The sequence below is a fragment of the Pan paniscus genome, chromosome 12 (genome assembly GCF_029289425.2).
Source record: "Pan paniscus chromosome 12, NHGRI_mPanPan1-v2.0_pri, whole genome shotgun sequence".
Classification (NCBI taxonomy): Eukaryota; Metazoa; Chordata; class Mammalia; order Primates; family Hominidae; genus Pan; species Pan paniscus.
In genome coordinates, this window is record NC_073261.2 from 81,675,034 (window position 1) to 81,701,474 (window position 26,441).

At 37.5% G+C, this 26,441-nt stretch overlaps 1 protein-coding gene across 4 annotated transcripts in view; it reads right to left on the reverse strand.

Moving 5' to 3' along the window:
- Window positions 1-26,441, reverse strand: part of CAMKMT (calmodulin-lysine N-methyltransferase) — a 413,124-nt gene that overhangs the window by 43,156 nt on the left and 343,527 nt on the right. For all 4 annotated transcript variants that reach the window (XM_063594979.1, XM_034953047.2, XM_008976233.4 and 1 more), the window contains exons 4-7: window positions 25,042-25,102; window positions 23,040-23,094; window positions 21,918-21,981; window positions 14,061-14,127 (exon numbers count right to left, since the gene is read on the reverse strand). In XM_063594979.1, coding sequence (XP_063451049.1) covers window positions 14,061-14,127; window positions 21,918-21,981; window positions 23,040-23,094; window positions 25,042-25,102 — 247 coding nt within the window. The remainder of the gene's footprint in view (window positions 1-14,060; window positions 14,128-21,917; window positions 21,982-23,039; window positions 23,095-25,041; window positions 25,103-26,441) is intronic.

Here is a 26,441-nt window from a genome sequence, read left to right on the forward strand (position 1 = left end):
GTGGTATTATACCGTACCACCCTGAGCCATCAACCTTGCTCTCCAGTCCCTTCTTAGTATCCCTTTCTGGCTCTTTTTACTACTCCTGACACACAGACATTTTCTAAGATTCTGTCCTTGGCCATCTTCTCTTCTGACTTTCCAATTCCCGTAGTTATGTTCTGATCACTTGATTTTGATCTCCAAATCTTCTAGCACAATATTTTTCTGAGATCTGAACTTTTATTTCTAACCTCTTGTAGTTACTGTCACATATCTGTTCTACTGCCATCTCAAATGTAAATTTCCAAATGGCTATCTCTTACTCTGCCTCTATTTTACATTCTACATACAGTCACTTCTCTGGAATGACCCCATATTTGCTCACCATTTTCCACTCTCATTCAGGCCGGGGCTCCCTCTTTTTCTGTCTCTGGTACTACTGAAATGGCTTTTTTTAAAAAAACAAAAGACATGCTGTTTTGTGAAATAAGACACAGTAAACCACATGGAATAAATACATGCCTTAACTATTATCAGGCAAACACCCTTCTAACCACCACCCAGATTAAGAAATAGAAAATCCATACAAAAGATCAATGAAACCAAGAGCTGGTTCTCCAAAAAAAAAAAAAAAAAAAAAAGGATAGACCCCCCTAGCTATCTTAACAAAGAAAAAGGAATAAAAGATACAAATAAGCACAATCAGAAACAACAAAGGTGACATTACAACTGATGCCACAGAAATATAAGAGATCCTCAGAGACTACTATGAACAACTCTATGCATACAAATTAGAAAATCTAGAGGAAATGGATACATTCCTGGAAGCACACAGTCTCCCAAGATCGAATCAGGAAGAGATGGAAACCTTGCATAGACCAACATCAACTTCTGAAATTAAGTCAGTCATAACCTACAACAAAAAAAAGCCCTGGACCAGATGGATTCACAGCTGAATTCTGCCAGACATATGAAGAAGAACTGATACCAATCCTACTGAAACTATTCCAAAAAACTGAGGAGGAGGGGCTCCTCCCTAACTCATTCTATGAAGCCAGCATCAGCCTGATACCAATCTCTGGCAAAGACACAATGATAAAAGGAAACTTCAGACCAATATCCCTCATGACCACAGACACAGAAATCCTCAACAAAATACTAGCAAATTGAATCTAGCAGCAGATCAAAAAGTTAATACCCCATGATCAAGTAGGCTTTATTCCTGGGATGCAAGGCTGGCGCAACATACACAAAACAGCCAGGTGCACTGGATCACGCCTGTAATCCCAGCAATTTGGGAGGCCGAGGCAGGAGGATTTCTTGAGTCCATGAGTTCAAGACCAGGCTGGGCAGCAAAATTAGACCCCGTCTCTACAAAAAATAAAAATAAAAATACCCTGGTGTGGTGGCACACACCTATAGTCCCATCTACTTGGGAGGCTGAGGAAGGAGGAATGCTTGACCCCGGGAGGTTGAGGCTGCCGTGAGCCATGGTCACACCACTGCACTCCAGCTTGGGTGACAGAGTAAAACCCTGTCTCTAAAAACAAACAAGCATATGTAAATCAATAAATGTGGTTCACCACATAAACAGAATCAAAAGCAAAAACCATATGATCATCTCAATAGATGCAGAAAAAGTTTCTGATAAACTCCAACATCCCTTCATGATAAAAAAACCTCAACAGACTAAGCATAGAAGGAACATACCTCAAAATAATAAGAGCCATCTATGACAAACCCACAGCCAATATCATCCTGAATGGGCAAAAGCTCAAACCATTTCCCTTGAGAACTGGAACAAGACAAGTATTCCCAGTCTCACCACTCCTATTCAATATAGTACTAGAAGTCCTAGGCAGAACAATTAGCAAAGAGAAAGAAATAAAAGGTATCCAAATAAAAAGTCAAACTATCTCTCTTTGCTGTTGATACGATTCTATACTTAGAAAATCCTAAAGACTCTGCCAAAAGGCTCCTAGAATTGATAAATGACTTTAGTAAAGTTTCAGGATACAAAATCAATGTACAACAATCAGTAGCATTTCTTTACACAATGTCCAGGCTGAGAGTGAAATCAGGAACACAATCCCACTTAAATAAGCCACAAAGAAAATGAAATACCTAGAAATACAGCTAACCAAGGAGGTAAAAGATCTCTGCAAGGAGAACTATAAAACACTGCTGAAAGAAATCAAAGACAACACAAATAAATGGAAAAACATTCCAGCCTCATGGATGAGAAGAATCAAGGTTGTAAAAATGGCCATACTGCCCAAAGCAATTGACAGGTTCAAGGCCATTCCTATCAAACTACCAATGTCATTCTTCGCAGAATTAGAAAAAGGTTATTTTAAAATTCATATGGAACCAAAAAAGAGTCCGAATAGCCAAAACAATCCTGAGCAAAAAGAACAAAGCCAGAGGCACCACACTATTGACTTCAAGCTATACTATAAAGCCATAGTCACCAAAACAGCTTGGTACTGGTATAAAAATAGACACATAGACCAATGGAACAGAATAGAAAGCTCAGAAATAAAGCCGCACACTTACAACCATCTGATCTTCAACAAAGCTGACAAAAACAAGCAAGGGGGAAAGGACACCCTGTTCAATAAATGGTGCTGAGATAACTGGCTAACCATATGCAGAAGAATAAAATTGGACCCCTACCTATCGCCATATACAAAAATTAAATCAAAATGGATTACAGTTTTAAATGTAAGACCTCAAACTACAAAAATCCTGGAAGACAACCTAGGAAATACTCTCTTGACATTGGCCTTGGCAAATAATTTTTGGCTAAGTCTCCAACAGCAACTGCAACAAAAACAAAAATAGACACGTGTGACCTGATTACACGAAAGAGCTTCTGTATATCAAAAGAAACTACCAACAGGGTAAATGGACAATACACAGAATGGGAAAACATATTTGTAAACTATGCATCCAACAAAGGCATAATATCTAGAATCTCTAGGGAACTTAATAAGCAAAAAACAATAACCTCATTTAAAAAGGGCAAAGGACATGAACAGACACTTCTCAAAAGAAGATACACCAAGTGGCCAACAAACATATAAAAAATGCCAGCATCACTAATTACCAGAGAAATGCAAATCAATACCACAGTGAGATAGCACCTCACACCAGTCAGAATGGCTATTCTTAAAAGGTCAAGATACAATAGATGCTGGCGAGGCTGTGGAGAAAAGGGAACGCTTACACACTGTTGATAGGAATGTAAATTAGTCCAACCACCATGGAAAGCTGTCTGAAAATTTCTCAAAGAACTTAAAACAGAGCAACCATTCAACCCAGCAATCCCATTACTGGGTATATACCCCAAGGAAAACAAATCATTCTACCAAAAAGGCACAGGAAACCAAATACCACGTATTCTCACTTATAAGCGGGAGCTAAACATTGAGCACACATGGATATAAATATGTGTGAACAATAGACACAGCGGACTATTAGAAGGTGGGGGGCAGTTTTAAAAAACTACCTATCAGATACTATGCTCACTACCTGGGTGATGGGATCTGTACTCCAAATCCCAGCATCATGCAATATTCCCATCTAACAAATCTGCACATGTACTCCTTGTATCTTAAATAAAAGTTGAAAAAAAAAAGAAATAGAACTTCTCTTGGAACCTTAGAAGTCCCTTCATGTGCTCTGTCTCATTCATCTCCCCTTTCACCCCAGTGTGATGATTTCTTAACTGGTCTTTCTGCCTCTAGCCTCTCTCTATTTATCACAAATAGCTAAACCTTCCTGGACACATCTTTTCTACTTCTACGTCTTATTTCCTCCCTGCCTTTTATACCAGGAATGCCCACTTCAACTTCTTTCCTTTCGTTATCTTTAATTTGCTAGATCACAGCTCAAGGTCCACCTCCTTCATGAAGCTTTCTCAGATCCTTCCACCTTGAATTGGCAGATCTCTTTATACTCACATAGCATGGTTAACTCAATTAGAGCAGACTCTGTCTTGTAACTTGGTAGCTGGGGAAATCTCCATCTCTTGTCTGGACATCTTGAGCTTACTAAAGGCAGAAACCTCACCTTAATCTTTATAACCCATAAAAAGCCCAGCATAGTACCTTACACATAGCAGACACTAAATTATATTTCATTGCACTGAACTGAATAATACAAGTTGGACTAGAATAGCAACTTAGTAAAATATTTTAGGCAAAAAACTTTTATTCATTAGAAAAATCAATTCCATGCCCTTATTTAAAGAAGAATGTATGTAAGACCGATATAGCACTCACATGCATACAGGTACACACACACACACACACACACACACACACACACACACACACACACCCAGAAAGCAAGACAATGCTATAAAAGAGATCCAGGCAATATTTTTGGATCTCCATTTCTCATCTAGTCTGGAACTAATATTTCTCAGCTGGGATAGTCTTGAGGAACAGGACAATTCTTCATTGTGGTGAACTGTCCCTTGCATTGCAGAATATTTACAGTTGCTGCTCTTCCCAGTACTATAATAGCACTTAGCTATTGTGACAATAAAACAAAAATGTCCCATATGATTACAAATAGTGCAGAAGTGGACACACAGTCCACTTCTGGTTGAGAACTGTGGTTGGACTATCCCCTCAGGCCTGTCCACCTCCGATATGTGCTTCTTGTTGAATCCCAACAACTAAAAGCTGTGATGTAGACAAGAAACGAATCAGAATTACTTTCTTATCTATACAACTTTCCCCTTTCCACTGAGGTCACATCTTCACTAAGATGATACCATAGAAATTCAGAGTCCAACGTGGGGAGTAAAGCTCTCACATGAGAGTAAAAAAATGCCTCTTCTAATGACAAACAGAGGCTATCCATGGATTCACTCTCACGCTTTCAGTTTATTCATCTGAGCAACAATCCAGGGATATAAAATGGGCTTCTCGAAGCATGCTCTGTGCTTCAGATATATTAGAATCACCTGAGAAGGTGATTCAACTGTCAGATTGTTCAAATGTCGGGTTGTTCAAATGAACCTCAACTCTATGGAGTTTGCTTCAGCAAGGTTTATGTGATGTCTGGAAACCTGTTTTTAAAATTAGCACTACAGGTGATGATGGGTCATGAACCACTTTGAAAATCTTGTTTCAGAAGATCTCTACCTGTATGAATTTACATTTAGAATATTCTTTTTAAAAAAATTTTAAGAGAGGGGATCTTGCCGTGTTGCCCAGGCTGGAGTACTGTGGCTATTCACAGGCAGGATGATGACACACTACAGCTTTGAACTCCTGGCCTCAAGCAATCCTCCTGCTTCAGTGTCCCTAGTAGCTGGGACTACAGGCACACGCCACTGCACCTGGCTAGAACATTCTTTAGCCACAGGCCTAGGCTTTTTAGTCCCAAGCATTTAAAGAAAGTGCCATTCCAGAGAAGTGACAGTTCCCCTAAAGACAGACTTGATTAAGAACACTTCCCTTATCTCAGAGAAGGAAGCAACATCACAGATTAACCAAAACAGGATTTCACATATGTAAATTCCTTGAAACAGATTATCTGATCAACTTGATTGATTTTATCATGAAACAAAATTATTTTACATTTCTGGACTAGGAATAAGGCTGGGAGAAAGGCGAGGGGGAAGTAAAATTAGGTCTCAATGAAATGTTTACCTCAGAAGACCTATAAGATTAATTAATTCCAAACAAATGAGAGCTGACTGTAAGTCAGGTCCTTTCCTTTCTTGTAAGTGCATAACATCTACGAAATAAGCAAGAAAATACAGTGGATGGAAGTGGCTTCAATGAATGGAAATCTGAACAACTTTATTATTTTATTTATTTATTTATTTATTTATTTATTTTGAGACGGAGTCTTGCTCTGTCTCCTGGGCTGGAGTGCAGTGGTGTGATCTCTGCTCACTGCAACCTCTGCCTCCCAGGTTCAAGCAATTCTCCTGCCTCAGCCTCCCAAGTAGCTGGGATTACAGGTGCCCGCTGACACGCCTGGCTAATTTTTCTGTTTTTAGTAGAGGTGGGGTTTCACCATGTTGGCCACGCAGGTCTCGAACTCCCAACTTCGTGATCCACCCACCCTGGCCTCCCAAAGTGCTGGGACTACAGGCATGAGCTACAACTCCCGGCAAGAAAATTTGAACAATTTTAAAGCAATGGAACACTGCAGAATTGAATGAGAAGCTCTCAGCAAGAACTCTAGTTTGGTGGTCCCCACGTGAGGGCTCCAGACCAGGCGTCAGAGTTACCTGTTAGAATGCAAAACCCCAGGCCTGCCTCAGTCTCTCAGGGTGTGGGGATCAAGAATGCGTCATAACAAGCTCTACAAATGATTCTGAGAAGAAAGTTTGAGAACTGTTGTTCCAGCTTATCACTTACATTTTTCTGGACTGACTTTAAAACTGATCCCAGCTCTGTGTTTTTGTTTGGAATTTAGCAGAAATGAACTTATTTCAGAGTCCAAAAGAGGGATATTTTCCTAACATTCAGACCCCCCTCATGCTGGGGACCAGTATATTCTGCACTGGTTAAAGAGGACTAGAAAGGGTTTCAAGACCTTGAAATGAAAGGTACTAATTATTTTACTAATTATATTTTCCATTTCAAGTATCTCTGATCCTATGACAGCTGATTAACTTACATAGTAGCAAAACAAAGTGACAACAAAATATTAGAATGAATGGACTAGAAAGTACAATTATATACCATCTCAGATGAAATCACAACATTATTTATTGCTTTTTGGTGTTTTCATTTATTTTTCTTCCTTTTTTAATGTTTCAAACTTACATACTTTCAAGTGCAGTGCATTTTTTAATGTAATTTTGTTCTTTCTTGCCACTATATCTCCAAATATCACGTACAAAATAATGGGGTAAAAATTGTTCTGATCTAGAATTATGGTAGCAGTGTAGGGCAACCCACTAAGAGGTGGTTCAAAAGATAAGACAAACTTCCAAATTCTTTTAAATAGCTATTATGTCAGTGCTATTTAAAATCAGACGAAGATTGCACAATAAAGAAAATTCTGGACCAATTTTACTGATGAATATCTAAGCAAGCAGCTCAGAAAACATCACATACTTTTTGGTAGAAAATTCAAAGTGGTTCAGCCACTTTCAAAAACAGTCTGGCAGGTCCTCAAAAGGTTAAATATAGTTACCATGTGACCATATAAACCCAAGAGAAATGAAACTTGTCACAAAAATGTGTACACAAATGTTCATAGCAGCATTATCCAGAATAGAAAAAAAAAAAAAAGAAAAAAGAAAAAGGAAACATCTCAAATATCCATCAGCTGATGAGTGGATAAAGTGTGGTCTATCCATACAATGGAATAGTACCAAAAATGACAAATGCCCTGATATATGCTACACATGAATAACCTTAAAAACACTATTTTAAGCAATAGATTCCAGATGTGAAAGACCACATATTATACACTTCCATTTATGTGAAATGTCCAGAATAAGCAAAGGCATAGCAACAGAACATAGATTAGTGGTTGCCTAGCCCTGGAAGGGAGGAGGGAGGAGTGAGGAAGGGGCATGAGTATGAGGGCCTCCCCTTCCCTCCCCTCCCCTCCCCTCTCCTCTCCTCTTCTTTTCTTTTCAATAGATGGGGTTTCACTATGTTGCCCAGGCTGATTTCAAACTCCCAGGCTGATTTCAAACTCCTAGGCTCAAGCAACCCTCCCACCTCGGCACCCCAAAGTGCTGGGATTATAGGTGTGAACCAGCACATCTGGCCAAGTATGAGCTTTCTTTTGGGGGTGATGAAAATACTCTAAAATGATTGTGATGCTTGCACAACTCTGTGAATACACTAAAAGCCATTTAATTATATATGCTTTCAGTGGGTGACTTGTAAGTAAATTATATCTCAATAAAGTTGTAATTTTCAAAAATCTCAGATAATTTGTTATTAGAACACAGAAGCATATTAAAAGAAGAATTAAGACACTGTGAACAAGTAACTACTAGAAATGCAGGGATGTTTCAATATTAGGAAACCTTTTGATATGATTTGTCATAGTTACAAATAAAATAGGGAAAGCAATTTGACCATCTCCATAGATGCTGAAGAGATATCTGCTAAAGTTCCATATTTACTTGTGATAACATCTCTTAAGAAATTTTAAGAAGATAAAAAATATCATATTTATCTCAACTCAAAAGCTAATGCATACTTAATGGTGAAAAATTAGTAGATTCCCAACAAAGTCAGACTCAATGATGCCTATTATTTAATAATCATGGTGGAAATTTTTATCCAATAAAATTATACAAGAGAGAAAAAGGAGGTATGAGAATTAGAAAGAAGTTACAATTGTCATCATCTGCAGATGATGTGATTGTTTGTTTGGAAAACTCAAGAGGATAAACCTGCAAAATATTCAAAACAATAACCCACTGAGGTGACTAAACGTTTACTATATCAAACCCCATAGTAAAACATAATGGAAGTAGAAAATATAATAGAAGAAAAAACCCTATTTGTAAGACCAACAAAAAGTTTCTAAAAATAAACTTAAGAGAAATAAAAATGCTAGTGAAACACCTTTAAAAACTTAAAAAGAGAATACCTGTTCTTGCATAGAAAGATTCCCAGTTTTTAAAATGTCAAGTCTTAGTAAATATGAAATATGAAAATATATTACAAAGTTACAGTGACAAAAATTATGCAGTTTGGTAGGGTTGTACAAATAGACACAATCCACTTCTGAAAATTTGTTGTGTAGACACACTTGCAAATGTATAATTTATGTAAAGATGTGTCTCACTGCAGCAGTTTATAATAACAAAATATTGAAAACAAACTAATGTCCATTATTAAGGTAAAAAATAAATGATTGTTTAACAATGATTTATCATGTGGCCATTCTCTAAAATAATTTTTTAAGATGGCTCTATTTTTAAGTGAAGAACTCCTTTGAAAATAAAAATATTTTTATTGATATGTAACTTCTGCGATATAAAATTCTGTGAAGGGAGAAGGATTTCTCTCTTAAAACCAGAAGACATTTTCACAGAGAATACAGTAGTCTGACTTGCATACCTAGCTATCAATACAGCACCTGGCCTATTTTTGGTAGTGAGATTTTGACCTTGGTAAAAAGTAGAAGTGGGCAAATCCAAAGAATCAATACAATGTTATTCTAAAATAAAAGGCCTTAATTTTTAATTGACTGTAGTTTAAGAGGGTCCCTAAAAATACAGCATCCTCCTATTTTAAAGTCTGGCTCATTTTAATACAAAAAGGATAACTCTATCAAAAATAGCTGAACCGGCTAACGTTCTTATGGGAGTTGGTGTCTTCAGTGCAAAACACTAAATAGTAGGGATATGAGCCCATCTATAAACTTGTTAAGCAAATCAACAGTGTTATGTTAGTAACAGAAAGTACACATGAGAATTTCATTTTGTCATAGCCAAGATAGCAACAGAAGGAAACAGGAGTGTGGCATCTCTAGAATTCTCAGCGGTCTTCAGGATTCTGTTACTATAATTCTAGCAAAACTCATTAACAGGTATATTTTATCAGAAAATTTCTTAAAGAGAGCCTTCAGCTTCCTTATCTCAGTTACCTTCTACTAACCTTCCTCTTCAACCTGACAAAGAACGGATAAATGCCTACTCACACTGTCAGTTTGTCTACAGACACTACCTGCGCATGCCTGAGAAGAGGCCAACACTGAAATGAAAGTCAGCTATCTGATGTAGAAATGGATGTCTGATTCTCTAGAGCTTGACTTTCCTCTACTAAAAATGGTTTGGTTCCATAAGCCTTATGGATTCATGTCTTTCAAAATGTTCTCTAAATACCAATTTTAAAAGCTTTCATATACCAAGGATAAAGTGTACTAATTGCTTCAGGGAGTACAAAAACATATTAAGCAGAATTCTTGCCTTCAAGAAAATGATCTGTTTCCCTCCCTAGGACATAAACTCCAAGAAGGCACGGCCTTTTCCATCTTGTTTACCACTCCATCTCTAGCATCTAGAATAGGACTTGGCAAACAGAAGGTGGTCAAAATATTTGTCAACAAGTAGATAAACCAGTGAACATGCAAACAAAGCCAACATGCTTTGAACAAAAAGAAACTATGCCATGTTCAACTGTGGTACTATTCTAAGGGCAGCAGAAATTAAAAAGATTAGGGTAGGCTGAGAAGGCAAGGGGAAAATGGCAGTGGAGCCATCCTAGAAGGAAGGATTTAGATGGAGAAGAGGAGAGAAACAAGAATGGCAAAGACTAGAGATGGAGAGATCATATCTGTCGGAGGCAAGTGAGGGGTCCTGGGTAACCAAAAGAGGAGGCAGCAGCTAGATGAGATGTGGATATAAAGGCAGACTGCAGAAGGCCCACGAAAATCAGGCACTGGATTCCACTTGGTTGGAACGTACCTTTCAAAAATCATTTTCCACATCCCCATTTTAACCTGTAAAGGAAACTGAGTCTCAGAGGAGGCATAAATCTTTAAAAAGCAATAGGGCAATGGGACCAATAACCAATCTTGGGGGCCCACATAAAGGTAAAGTTTGGGTTATAAAAAAAGTCTTAACACAAGTTCCATAGTTTACTAAAATTCATGGTTTATCAAAGAATAATAAAGGTCATAAGCCTGAATTCACTAGCAACTTTCACACAAAGATACATACACTCTTAAGTGAAACTTACTTACATCATCACAGCAGGGTAAATTTAATAGATTTTTTAGTAACTCTCAACTAATATTAACCAGAGAATGACGCTATTCACTAATTCTGGAAGACCTAGAAATACGTAGACGTCGAAAGCTCCAAATGGTTCTTTGTTAAACAGTCACAATTTTGAAGACAGCTTTAGATAAACCCAACAATTGAGATACTGTAAATATCCTTGCTCTTTCATCAATCTCTAGCTATATTTAGTAGCATGGTTTCCTTTGTTCAAGAATTATTTTTGATAACTGCATATTTATATTCTCAAAAGCAGAGTACTTTGGACATACTTGTTAAGTGAATGGATGGATGCATGGATGGACAACAAATAAACCAAATGACTGCATTAAGCTGAGATGTAATGAATATAATGCTTCATATATGTGGATCTTAGATTCAGCCAGGGCTAAGGCTTCCAGACTTTCACCAGCATGTCTTTCACATTTAGCTACAATCAGACTATGATTAAAATGGATAGAGGGAGCAGGAAAGTTTGGTAGCTAAGAGAAGAGTTACTTTAGGCAAGGATGGTGGTGCTTATGACAGCAGAGGTGGATTGACTGTGAAGCTAATGAAGGTTCAGCGTCAGAGCCTCTTGCAACGCCCCTTCCAAGGCCCTTGGACAAGCCCTAGTAATGTGTTCACATGGTCATATATTTCTGTAAAATTTATCAAAGTAAGGTATAATAGAATTCATTCTTCCTAAGTGGGCCCTCAAAATAAGTTTCAGGCCCCACACAACCTGGGTCTGCCCCTGTGTAAGAGGTAGGAAGAGGTTGGTAGCAGGAGAAATGCTGATAGTTACTGAGAACATCATCGGAGTAGTGGGAATAGGAGCTTGGGTGCCAGTCAAATTTCTGGGCAGCTTGTTTTTTTTTTTTTTTAAATACCATTTCTTAGGCTTATAGTTCTCATACCACGACTTTCCTTTCAGCTTATACATCTTCTTTGCAAATGAAGTCACAAGAGACATTCAGCTGTTACAAACTTCATGTCAAGCTTTGAAGTGCTATTTAATAGCAGAAGTATTTGGCTCACATGTGGGCTTTATAGCTATGGTAAATACCTCTTAGTTATCTGTCGCTACTCTTATTCCACACCTCCAATTTGGAGGAGAAATTCTGCATATGCATTGAGGCACTAAAAAAGAATATTGAACTCTATCTTAGCTCTTTTGTGAATGGCTTCCTTTTATTTCTTCTCTCATGGAACTAATACTTTCATCACATTGTACTGGTTATGGGTGGGAAAGCAGTGGATGGAGGGAGAATACTGATTATTACATCAGTGGTTGGCCATTTCTCTTAGCTTCTTGACAGTTAAGTGATCAAGTCACTCCTTAATATAAGATCAAGGCATTTCAAGGACTAACTCATCTACCTGTTCACTAGAAAGTGCTTTAGTAGACTTTGAACAAAATGCTTGCGGGGTCAAAAGAAAAGAAACTGACCACAATTAGTATGAGATAAAGATGACAAAAAAAGCCCACCCTCATCTTGGAGGTTTCTATATGACTATTATTGACATATAGTCTATATGTCCAGGTACATATCAGAGCAATATATCTAGAAATAGCATTTTTGAGAACAGAAAAATAGAAACAAAGGCCATGTATTAAGCATTTGGTATATGTCCTTTGTTGAATAATGACATTTTGCTTGTTTATGTAACTTAATTATTTTATGAAGAGATGACAGAAAATACCATTGCACTCCATAAGTTAAACACTTGACATTTTTATTCCTCAAAATGCAACATTTTAGAAGTCTAGATATGTTTATTAATTAGTGATTATTAACACCCAGTAAACAACATTATGTCTTGTAAAAACACAATCTCTCTTCACAGCATGAAGCTGAAATCTATTATTCCCTGATTCCATATGCTGAAATACACTCAAATGGTCACAAATGACCTTAAACATTAAATAAATGTAAATGAGGACAACATAGAAAATGCACTTTTGATTGATAACTAAAAGACCAGGTTGAAAATCATGTCCAAAAAGGAAGTCCTCTCCAGAAGGGTAAGGCTGTCTGCACTGTGAAGGAAAGGCTGTCCTAACAATGAGGACCCCACAGGTAACGGCCGACCCTTTCTCTTTCTCTCAACCTACCCCAGGTTTCTGGGAAACAGAAGTGGTTTGTTCATTTATATGAGAAACACAGAATATGCTGTCCCCTGTGCCACCAGCTTACTCCCAACATTTTAAACAGGATTTAAAAATACACATATGGGCACTTCATTACATTCACCAATTAATATAAGAGAAAAAAATTATTGCTATTCCATAGCCTCACACCAATATGTGTCATCACTTTGGTTTTTAAGCATTGTAGCTATTTTCATGTCCGAAGCCAGCACACCAAGATCACGGGCCGCCGGGGCTGTATCGTGGGTGTGTCCAAGAGAAATCAGTCTGTAGGCTTTGTCTGTTAATGAGTAGTTTATATAACTAATAAAAAAAATCAAACTGGGAAGTTGGGGTGGGAAAGTATCTTCACCATAGGGAAAATTCAAAATACCAAATGATGACAGCTTCACAGTAATAAAGAAAACAATTAATTTAACAGAGAGTTATTCTAATAAAGTCTGTGGTTAAATGAATGACAAAAAATGCACAAATACAGCTATTTCATCTGAAAACTATGAAATGATTACTCACTTCTCTAGATCCATTACCAACAGGGCAAAAATAAAATGTAGCATCACAGACACACCATTGTTGTGGCTAAGAGCAAGCATTCCTCCTAGTTTGTATAAGAATTAACAGAATCTAAAAGCGAATGGACACCTAGACTATTTTAAAATCATGAAACAGAGCAGGGTTTCTCAGTGTTGGCACTATTGACATTCTGGGCCAGATGTTTCTTTGTTATATGGGGGTGTCCTAAGCAACATAGGATGTTCAGTGGAATCCCTGGTCTCTACCACTAGATGCCAGTAGCAACATTCCCCGCTCTCCTACCAAGTCATGACAACAAAAAAAAAGTCTCCAGGGAATGCCAAAAGTCCCCTTGGGGGCAAAACTGCTCCTAGGCTGAGACTCACTGGAAGAGAGCCATTTAAGGAGTTCCCAGGCCTGGCTTCTCCCAACCTCATACTGTATAATCATAAATCATCTGCAACCCAGTGTTTAATATACTTGTTTTCTCATCTATTAATTGGAGCTAATGAGAGTGTCTGTCTGCCTCATAGTATTCCAATGAGCATTAAATGAGATAATACTTGTAAAGTGCTTAAAACAGTGCCTGACACACAGCAGGTGCTCAATAAATGTTAGCCATTATTATTTTTAATAACCATCCATAGTATCAAGAAAAGCAATTTCAATGGGAATTTTTAATGCAGAAAGGTATCTTACCAGCTTGATATTTTCTGGGTCTTAAACACACCAGTCTTCTGATTCCTTGTGATGATGTCTTGCACATCTACAGGACACAGTTAAGAAAACATCTGCAGTGATTGTGAACTGACCAAAAAAAAAGGTCCAGAAACAGTTATCTTTTTTTTTTTTTTTTTTTTGAGACAGGGTCTGGCTCTGTTGCCCAGGCTGGAGTGCAGTGGCGTGATCTCAGCTCACTGCACCCTCTACCTCCTGGGTTCAAGTGATCCTCCCACCTCAGCCTCCCTAGTAGCTGGGACTAAAGGCATGAGCCACCACACCCAGCTAATTTTTGTATCTTTAGTAGAGATGGGCTTCACCATGTTGGCCAGGCTGGTCTCGAACTCCTGACCTCAGGTAATCCACCTGTCTCAGTTTCCCAAAATACTGGGATTACAGGCGTGAGCCACTGCGCCTGGCCGATCTTTTTATCATACACGGGATAAGCACAGCGAAAAGAGAAGAGCTGTATGTGAGGTGTGAAGCAGGATGCTGACTTGCCACAGGCAAGCTCTTTTACTTCCCTGGGCTGCATTTTATCACCTGAGATGGATCATCATGGCAAGCCCCAGAGTTATGAGTGCTGGTGGGAAATGACTGTCCCATAGGTGCCATGTCCTACTTGCCTAAAAGGGCAAGGAGTCCAAAGGCAAGCCTCTCTGTCAGCAGGGAGAGCAATGTCAGTCTCCTGAGACTTTCCAGTGTGAAGTATTTCCAATCTCCTAAATGCTGCTAGGGAGGGGTGGAGAGGAGCAGCAGGATGAGACTTGGGAGGAAGTGAGAAGAAAAAGATGAAGAAAATCTTGGAGAATCTTTGAGAGAAAATGAATTACTGAAGAAAGTCAGTTGAGTGAAAAGTCCCCTGAAGAACTGTCTTTACAGACTTACGCTATGGCCTTTGGCATGGAAGGACTTGTACAAAAGAGCCACATTTATGGAAGCCATGTTTTCAGGAGCTGGTTCATTACATCACCCAGCGCCATATTTACAAGGGCCCGTTGGAAAAAATAGTCAGGTTTCAGCACCAGGAAAGGCTGGTCTGCAGATCACGGGATGTTGCTTCCACTTCCTGGCACTGTAACTCTTAGAGTTGATCCTCTTTTTCTTTGCTCCAGCACCTGTGCAACTCAGAGCCAAATGTGTGGCCTAACTCTAACAACCACAAAAGACCCTGTTGCATATGTTTTCTCTACTGACCTCTATTCCTGGCTTCATCATATTTTCCTGGCTTTCCAATTTCCAACTGCCCTCACTTTCCCATTCATTTTATATGGTATATTCTATGTGTCACGGTAAGAAGCCTCAAAATCCCTCTTTTGGAATAAGGCAGGTTTAAATAAACAAGAAATAAAATAATTCCAGTGAAGGCTGCAAGTTGAACTAAATTGGGCCCATGGGGAGGACACCAAGCAGACAAGCGATGTTCTCCTATTGCTCAGAAAAACAAATTTCCTGAATGCTCAAAGCAAGCATTGACCAAGATCTCCCTGCAAAAACAGAGCCACAGGACTTTTTAACCCAAATCTCTGCTTGAACCACCAGGCACACCCATTTCTTCTCTGAGTGAATAAGCAGGTACTGTGATAGCTTTCTTCCCCCAGGGGTGGGTAGGAAAAATCAATTAGGTCTGCTAATGAAGGGCTTTGTTGAGGTTTACAAAAGTGCTATAATGCAGACTTTTTTTTTCCTGGGTGAACTTTCCTGTATGCAAATTAAATACCGTTAAATTACATTCATTAAAAAAATAAAAGAGACTAATTTGCCTACTTGTTTTGATTAACTAAAATGACACATCGGCCTACAGTTCTGTCTATTTCAGGAAGAAATTATTTCAGGAAAGTCTTCTAAATGAAATGTCTTGCAGAAAAGGACAGCTGACATCTTTATTCTGAGAAGAACAAAATTAGTAAAGAGTCAACTGACAACTGTTTTTGATTAAGTTCCCCCACACTCTGGCCACACCCTCCTTAGAGTTTCCATGGCATCCAACCGCATGCCATAATGTGCCCAGTACACCTGTAGAGTCGTATGAGTACATGACTAATCTATCAAGCAAAACATATTATTTTGTTAGTGGAGGTAATACTTTTTATAAAATAGTCTCAGGGAAGTTAAATTATATAACTCAGAAAACCTATTAATAATTTTTAGTAAACATCTTAACACTATATACTTTTATACAATTTATAAACCTGTGACTCCAGGTGGTCAGGCTGAAGCAAACATATGTATTTATATTCTAGAAGCAATTTTTTAAATAAAAAAATTCGACAGCAGTATTTAGGCTGCTTTATTTTTAGAACTGGACAGGAAATAAGTTTTGTGGTTTAAGAGGTTTTTTTAAATATTAAAATGAGCATGAGAAGAAAAAATGTCAACAGTATATTAAAATATTACCTTAAGAGATAAATTCAGATATCCTGCTTCCCACCCCTTACTTTAGGTCAGATTTTGATGGTTCTTCTGGATGGCACTGTGTTGTCCAATAATAGATTTTATCATTCTTCTGTGTCACCTCAGGGTAATAAAGGAAATCCAATCACATTGAGTCAATATGTCCAGGATAGCGTTCAACACAACGGGCCAAATCGTGTTCTCTGAACCGCACCCACCTTCTGGAGGACTTCAGTGGGAGGGACTGGGTGCAAAGAAAGCCTTAATGTGATTTCTGATTAAATGAATACAGAGTAATTGCCTCCAATCCCCTTGTCTAGGCAACTGGACTTCCAGAGCTACAGGATATATGTTTGTGGCTAAAAAGAAACCGGAATTCTATCTCTAGGTTTTCTTCTCAAATAAAGCCCCGTTCAGAGGTAGGGCTCCATTTCAATTTTGTTTCAGTTGATTTTTATTCTTAAAAAATATTTTTATATAATAGTAATTTAAACAAATTATATACATGTTATATGTATGCGTCATATTGTTAAAAATATCAGCCTCCTCCTGCAATTAGCAATTATTTATCAGTAGTTATATATATATTTTGAGAGTTGGCATGTTGTTTAAGCAAGAAAATATTTCAAAAATAATAACACTGTGATTCACAAAGCACCACTTTCTTGGTTTATGTTATCTTTATTTTCGCTGGAATACCAAAAATGAGGGTAGGAAACTATGAGATTATAATATAAACCCTATTCATTTTGATCTCTCAAGTTTTTTTTTTAATGCTTAATGTGGCAATATTTGCTAATTTAAGGCTGCAAAATATTCTTAAATGTGCTTATTACTCATATGAATTGAGAAGATACCATAGAGGTACTATAAACTCTGTTAGCAATGCCAATTGTTATGTTCATGGATGAGAGGCCTTTATTTCCAGAGCATGTAAGGAAATGCAAGATGACGTTCACCAAATCATTTTAGTTTTTGGTGACCCAGAATGGTTTAAATCGAAAAAACATAAGCTTTGAAGTCAAATGAACCTGGCTTCTAGGGCTGGTTCTAATATTTGGGGGCTGTGTGTCCTGGGGTAAATTAATCTCTCTGAGCTCCATCTCTAAAACAGAAGTAATGATACCTATTTGTTAGGCTTCATGGAGTATCACGTGTGATGGGCCTGGCACACGGTAGGTGCCCAATTCATGTCAATTCATTATCTTAGTGTATAATTCAGGCAGAAGCTTTGGTAGGGTGAAGAGGTGGGTAAAGTAACTAACATGAGGTTTGGCAGTTACACTTTATTTTCTTTTCCTGCTGCTTAGAATTAATTACCTGAACCGGGCACAGTGGCTCACGCCTGTAATCCCAACACTTAGGGAGGTGGAGGCAGGAGGATAGCTTGAGCCCAGAAGTTCAAGACTGCCTGGGCAACATAGCAAGACCTCATTCTCCACAAAAAGGAGAAGAAAAAAAGTTAGAATTAATTATGTGAACATTTATACTGTAGAATTTAAATAACCAAAGTTATCAAAGAACTTCTGCCCTTCATGTATATAAATGTATTCTAGCCAAGGCAAAATCTGTGCCCCACAAGGATAGGTACTAGACCTATCTTGTCCACTATTGTATCTTTAGCACCTGTAATGACATGCCATTAATATTGGTTGAATTAATTTTAATTTAATTCCAAAAAATACATATTTGTTGTGCTGCTACCCAATGTGAGGCACATATAGTTTACTTATGACTCATCAGTAGATGGAAGTACAGCCGGCATTGGAAGAAGAAGCCTGGACACAGGAAGATGGCCCGGGATTTCCGTGTTGTTAACCATCTATGGTACAGGCTGCACAGCCCACACGAAGCTTCACTTATTAGTTACTCAAGTCAGGGATTGTATTAAATAAAAATAATGTTAAACCAGGGCTGTCTCCTTTAAAAAGCACAGGGGATTTACCCATTTTTGGAGAATCCTAAGTTCAAGATCATGATCCACACTGTGCATACTATGGGGATAAGATGCTTACAGAGAAATGGGTCACCAAACATTGGAATTTTCTGCATAGAACTGCTAGATGTTTACTAAGGCAGGGTGCTTGTGCTGGGCACATTAGTGATTGTAGCCAGAGAGGGTTGCTCACCTTCAGGAGTTCTACTTTTATTCATTATAATTTAGAAGAGGCTTAGCATCAATAATAACTCAGTATACCATGTCTCTCTCCTATTCCTAGGTCATTGTTATCACAAGTTACAAACCTTATGGAGTAATTATTATATGTGGGCAGTTGAAGATTTCTTTCTTGACACTAAAGGGGCATTGCCAAAAAAAAAAGAAAAGGAACATGTTTCACACTATTTTAGAATAAATTTGAGAACTGGACAAACCAAATGATCCCATTTCTAATTTATCCTTTGTTCTCTTGGGATACAGATAAAATGGCATCTGTAGGGAAGAGCAGCTCTCAGGTGTGGGGGCTTTGAGTTCGTAGACCCAGCAATGCAGTTTAAGGATCAAGGAGACCTTAGGGAAAACTACCCATGAATCTAAGAAAATATTTGTGACTTAAAAATTTTTACCTCAAGTCTTAATATCTTTCCAGACATCTCTGTTTAATAAATCTCAGATCAACATCTAGCTTTTCAGAGTCAAGTTGGAAAACTCAAGAAGACATAGGCAATCCATCTGATACATTTTAGGGAGATAATAAATAAACTCAAAACTGGTTGACATGCTTCTGTGATATAAAGATTCAGAACCAATCCATTCATTGCCTCACATACTAAAACAAATAGAAATAATATAAAATTAAAAGGAAATATCAGGAAATACTGTTTTTTTTTTTAAAAAAGGTAAAAATCAGAATCTTAGAAGCTTAAGAGACTAAGAAGATTCAGTTGGATTCATTAAATTCAGAAGCCAAGAACAACAAAAATAATTTTTAAAATGATAAGAATAATATACAGGCCAGTACTCAGATGCGATATGCCATTGCCAGGCCAATTTTCAATTACACTTCACTGATGTATTCATTTGTTTCTTAATGTGCTCATCTTGCCCATTAAGAATAATTAGCAGCTTTACTAACAGATTTTCTGGCTTCTGGCAATGTTTCTCCCCCTTTTTTTGTTGACATCCACTTTTACTTTTTAGAAAGTAATTTTTGAATAATATCCTACAACTGCTATATAATTTAGACTTCCTAAAATTTTAAAGGAAAGATGTAAACAGTAATTTTTAAATAAGTTTGTTTCAATCTATATGCATCAATAGTATGTGATTCAGTGAATTAGTTATTCTTACAGAAAGTGGGCATGCAAATAGAAAAAAAAATCATTCATATTAACCTCAGTCAGTAAAACAGATGACAACGAATGCCAGTTGTAAGCTCTGTTAGCAAATCAAGAATAACATTAGTATTAAAAGCAGGAAAAACACATTGCCAATTTTAAGGCTTTATGCATGCTTTTTCTCTTAATTAAAAAAAATTAGATCTGGTTACAACAGAAAAAGGCATACAAACACAGAACAACTGCATGGTAAAAACGGAACTCCATCAGGAAAGTCCTAAGAGATGAAATAAAACACACTACCAGTTTTGGTCTGCATCCTGAAAAGACCTACTTTATCTACTTTGTAAAGTTCTTCCCCTCCTGCCCTTTGGCACCCCGCTATATTAAACCCATTGTAAAACCCAGCACAATAAAGCACTCTCAGGGCTGAGCTTCTGAGGACCAAATGTTAAAAATCCATTTTCTTGGGAGGGGGCTGTACCAATCATTTCTTTGAAAGGCCGGCAGAATGAATACAGAATCTGAGATTTCCTCTCTGATTTCAAAAGCTGGCATGGCATCTTTGTTGTTTAAAGCAAAGGTGTGTTAATTAATGACATTAGCATTGCTTCCCTTCTTTGGAAGCTCTGTAGTTTAGCTCAATAATAATTTTAGAACAATTAGATTTACATACTGACTACAGATGTTTCCCATAGTTTGATAAAAGTTCTAATTGGTTTCTGATGCTATTAAATAAGACACCTGCTGACTTGAAAAAAACCTTAGGTTACCGGGCCCAAGCTGAAAGTTTCTGTGGCTAAAATAATCTTCTCTTGTCCAATAATCCTGCTCCCCCCACCCTCTAAAAATCCTCTGGGGCTGAGCTGGCATACCTGAGCTTCCTCTTGCTCTGTATTCCCTGACATAAGGAGGAGGAGCACAGTGAAATGATACATGGATACATGCACGAAATAACTCAGAATAAAGCAGAGTGAATGAAACAACATCCGCTCATCTTCAGGAATATTTTGAAAAACTTGAGACAGTCTCAAGAATGTGATTAAAATCCTGCATTTAAAAAAAGGAAGCACCTTTTGTGATCTCCTTCCCTTGTGTGAAAGGCCAAGATTGTGATTGGCTGTTTTTCCTTCCTGAATTTTTTTTAAGTCTGTCAGGCAATTAGCTGGGTGGGGCTCTGTAGAGCATACAAGTGTTACTGAACAATATTAGCTACTGTGCTTCTCGTTCCTCCTTTCTCCTGTTTGAGCAGCTTGATGAAGCTGCTGCATATTTTGAAAAAATCATATGGCAGAAGTCGAAAAGGAAAATCAGAAATAGATTGTATGTAAGATGCCACAGAAATCAAAACTGCTTTGGCAGTTTAGGAGCTTAAAATTCAAATAAGTAGATTGTCTCCCTCATAATGTAAATGTAAGGCACACCAAAAAAAAAAAAAAAAATCCAAAGCAAACATATCTTCCACTTTTCCTCTCAGTTTCTAACAGCTGTTAACTGCCCCTGAACAAATCAGCTCGACTGCTAAAGTAGCTACATTTATGCTTGCTTTCTTAGTTAAAGTACAGTTCAATTTTCATGAACTCTGTGTACATATTAGTAAAGCATAATCTAATGGAGTTTGAACTGTAATAGCATAGCAGAAAAATAGAGATAGCTTGTATAATCCTAAATAAAATCCTAAATAAAAGGAAATAATGAAGAACTGACAGCTGTTCCAGTGGGGGAATATAGGTACCCTCAGCAATTAGAGCAGGCACAATATTACACAGTACATACAATATCAAGTGCATAAATGTAATAACAAACATGAAGCTGGAAGTTAATATTTGCCAGCAATATCCAAATACAATAAATACCAAAGAATTTATTTTACACTGGCAAATTCCAATGGAAATAAAAGAACAAGAATGCTTGAAAATTATTATGAAACAAATTTTCTAGGGTCCTTTCATGAGAGATGTCTATAAAAATCTATGGAAAGAAAAAAACCCACGGAGTTGTATGCAAGGAATTCATATATTTCTACTTTTTCTTAATTACTTATCATGTATGTAGGGGGGAAACTCTCTTTTAATACCCCATGCTGTCTTTCTTTATATCAATTGTTACTCAGCCGGGAAAAAGGAATGAGCACAACAAACCCGTTTTCTATCTGAATAAGGATACTTCTGATGGCCTTTTCATTCCCATCAGTTAACAGAACTTCTTTGACATCTGCAGAAATAGCAACCTGAAAAAAAAAAGGGAGCACAGCAAACAATGAGCAAATATGCTTGTCTGTGTGGAAGTGAAGACAGGAGTGACAAGCCTTCAGTATCATGCTTCCTCACCTATTTCTCTGTAACAATCTTCAATCTTTTTTCATTTTATGTCTGCATTATTTTAATCATTCAATCAAATCAGTCAATACTTTTATCATTCCATTTGCGGGAGCCTCTATCTTGCTATCATTCTGTTCGGTAATTGCATTGTGACAGCGGATGATGGTATTCTGAGAGGCTTTCATTTGTGGGCTTCTGTTTATCTAGTAGAGCCATCATACAAGGCTGTCACTCTGCCTTTCAGCTTGCTTCTGTCTGACTGCCTGATGCCCTTCATATAACTTTGCATTGCAGGCAGATGGCTTTGTGAGGGTAATTTTTTTGTGAGCTTTGACATGCTCGCACATTGGGCTGTAACCTCGACACATTGTATAAGAGCGACAGGTTTGTCAAATGCCAATCAGTGTAACAATATGCTTTTATTTGTAGAGACATAAAAACTTGTCTAATGCACTGTGCTGCTACATAATATCTCCTGAATACATGACTCAGAACCCAGAGAATGGGGAACGACGTTCCTGAATGGCCAATCTAATTCAAAAGAATCTAATTACTGAGCGCTCTGGATCATGTTTGTTGGTGTAATAATGCAGGCAAAACATTAGCAGCTATATCATGGTGCTCCAACTGTGATTCGCCGGGCTATTCCTGTATCTTAGCAAATGGGACTATAATCTGAAAAAAAAAAAAAAAATGCTTTCGCTATGGCAAAGAAAGACTGTGCGAGGCCTGGAATGTCACAACAAGCAATATTGACTACACTGAGGTAAAATGTTTCTGCTCATCGAGGCAACCATAAAATCAATATGATCCGAAAGTTAAGTCAATCTAGAAGGTCTCTCAAGACCCGGCAGCTTGACCGCAGCTGATGCTGTTGACGGTTCTCTGACCCAGCAGTTGGAGGCCCTGGAACATTTTTCCTTTTGTTCCTCCCTCTGAATGGGATTGGAATGGAGAAAAGACCTACCATGAGCCCAGCCAAGCATGTCATGCCACCCCCTAGCTCACACACAGCAAGGGCCCTGAAAGAGAGAAAAGAAATGGTAGAACCCATACAAATTAGATGAAAATGGTCAGAGAGAGATATATGTTACAAGAACAAATTGCCATCTGCAGTAAGAACGGCGCTACCAGGAAGTTGTAGAGACATGACTAGGCTACCTCATGTCGTTTTGCGTTTTAAAAATAATTATGAAATAGAAAAGTCACAAAGCAGGCAAATCAGTGGGGGTTCCCTCATTAGTGTTCACTGCAACATTACCACCGCTGAGCTGAAAAATCTGAGAAGGTTCCCTTTTTTTCCCTTGTCAATGGCGCTGTCTTTTAGAACTAAACTAGCTAGAGTAGCGAAAGAGAATTGTTAGGAAAGGATAACACTGTTAATCCACATTCATTCCTTCAAAAACAGTTAGACAAGTAAATGAAGAATATATATGAGTGTGTATATACCTATATTATAGTTACATACAAACAACACACACAAAATAAATAGATGCAATCCTGAATTTAAAAAAAAAAATTCTTAAACAAACTGAAACATTTTGGAAAGCTGAACAGTCCCCATAAAGAACAATTACACAAAGAGCATTTAGCAATTAACACTTAAATCACAATTGACCCCAACACAACACAGTGAATAAACAATGCAGGGACATAATATGGTTAAGCCAGCAAACCCAGGCTAAAGTAATGACTGGGCTCTGACTTCACAGCTCAAAAGTAAAGCGGCTCAGAGTTAAAGCTGACAGTCTAGGGTGGCACTCTGCACTTACCTTCCCCTTTGTGCCTAAATATCAGCCCTTAACATGTGACATTCTCGCCCTGGCCCACTGCTCGCTGATTGGAGCTCCAGTCAAGCTTAAGCACAGCGAGATGAGCAAATGCCAGACTTCCAGGGCAGCTCTGCAGCCCACATTCAAAATTGCCCTGTTCTTATTTATATGCTTAGACTCTTAGGATTGTTTCCTCTTCCCAGTTTGGGAAGTTTATTACCTCAAGAGGAGAAAAAAAGCAAAATTAAAAGGGAGGGAGAGGTGGGAAGAGGGGGAAAGGGAGGAGAAGAAGCCAAGCAAGGACATTAATATTTCAAAACACACTTAATGAGTGTTTGGTTGTTTAAAGCAATTAAAGACTGGTTGGTAAATATGGACCCATAGAGCTTAAAAAAATACATATTATTGACCCAATCTTGTAAGTACATACGGTTAAAACACACGCTATGATCACTAGTGGCTTATCTGCTATCATAATGAGCTATTCAGGAAGTATATATTGAATGACTTTTATAAAATGAGAATTAAAATGAAAAACCTATATTTTCTGGGTCTACCAAACATCTTTAGAATTTTCAAATAAAGTTTTTTTTTTTTTTTCCTAAATTCCATCCATGGGTTCGATCTGTAATGCACACTAACAGTTGAAAACACTTATTTCCATAGCATGAATCCGTAATGGTAATTTATAGTTCACAAATACATATTGTTAGATATATAAAAATACCTTTAAAACCAGGGGTGGGATGGCATCTTTAAATAATAGCTGTGAGGTATTTATTTATCAGACATTCTGTAGTGACTTCCCCAGCAGAAGTTTAAAGAATGTCTTTATTGGTTTTTTTTTTTTTTTTTTTTTGACCTTCACAATCAGTAAGGATTGATTGGAGCTTCACTTTTGTTTCCCCCAAATCAAAGTGAAATAAAATGCCTTGAGTGGAAATCAAAAGCCTTTGACATATAGCAAAAATCTTGCTGTGCAATATTAGTACCCAAGGCAATTCAGATTTCACTTGAGAAGCAACATGTGTTCACTGTGAACTTTTTCCCCTCTTTCTGTTTTCCTTTTCTTCCTGTTTTTCTTTTTTTATATTTTTTTCTAACAATTTAATTTGAAGAATATAATCATGGCAATTTTTAATATGTTGATTCAATATCCATGATGGGCTAAAAAATATCTTAAGTGCAGCTCTGTACCTGAATATATTATTGTGCTTGAGGCAGTAGTAAGCCAAAACCTCTTCAGATGGCCAGATGCCTAGAAAACACAAGAGGATAAACCTTTTGATTATAGAAATCATTCTTTTAAGAAATGGCTTTTAAAAATAATGTTCAGTACAAGCTATTTCAACTTCAATCAAACAACACTGTTATTACTTATAATACGTCATGTCACGAGTGTCTTTTATTGTTGTTATTTTTATAGTGGTGAGATTTATAACTCTTTCCCAAGGATAATAGAAAAATATCCTAAATCAATTATACTAAATTTTGATCACAAGATAGCCAAAACAGTAACAACCAAAATCACAAATATCAAGTTAAATTTTGATGGTACTTCACATAGATCTTCATCTTGTGCACATAAAATTAATTAGTATCAGTTGAAGACTTACTTATATATGCAGCCCATATTAGGCAAAAATAAATGGGACGATCACACACAGGAGCAAACAAAACCACTGACGTCACTACACTTTTTTGTTTGATTCCATGCTAATATTTTTAAACATGCACAATTCTGTCTTTTTTTTTTTTTTTAGAATCTTGCTCTGTCGCCAGGCTGGAGTGCAGTGGCGAGATCTCAGCTCACTGTAAAGTCTGCCTCCTGGATTCAAGTGATTCTCCTGCCTCAGCCTCCTGAGTAGCTGAGATTACAGATGCACACCACCACGCCCAGCTAATTTTTGTATTTTCAGTAGAGACTGGGTTTCACCATGTTGGTCAAGCTGGTCTCGAACTCCTGACCTCGTGATCTGCCTGCCTCGGCCTCCCAAAGTGCTGGGATTACTGGTGTGAGCTACTGTGCCTGGCCACAATTATGTCTTTCTTCAGTTAAATAAAATCAAACTGCTGTGTAAGATTAAGAAATTTTAATTTCACCAACTTTGGTACATCTTTAAATTTAACAATAATTCTACCTGCTAAATTGCATGGATGGACATTTTCTAAAATTGTCATCCATAAATCACTGATTTCAAATACTTAGTCTTCATGAATGGATATGAATTGCTTAAAGAGAAGACAAACATGCTTGGAAATTGTAGTTTCTAGTTGTTATCACAGGATGGTAGGATTATAAGTGTTTTTAATTTTTTTCTTTATGCTTTTTTGTATTTTCCAAAATTTTTACAATAAGCATATATTACCCTTATAATTAGAATAAATTATAACCTTATAAAAATTATGTTTTCCCCCAATTAATCAAACTCAAAGATCAGGCAGAGCACCAGGCATCTTGCACTTCCTAAGGCTGAGAGCACCATGCAGTCCTGGGAACGGGTGGCAAATGTTCTCTAACTCAACACCAAGCACTCTGCTGATGGTCTTAATGCAAGGTTGAAACATCTACAAAAGGCTTAATTTTTTTCCCCTAG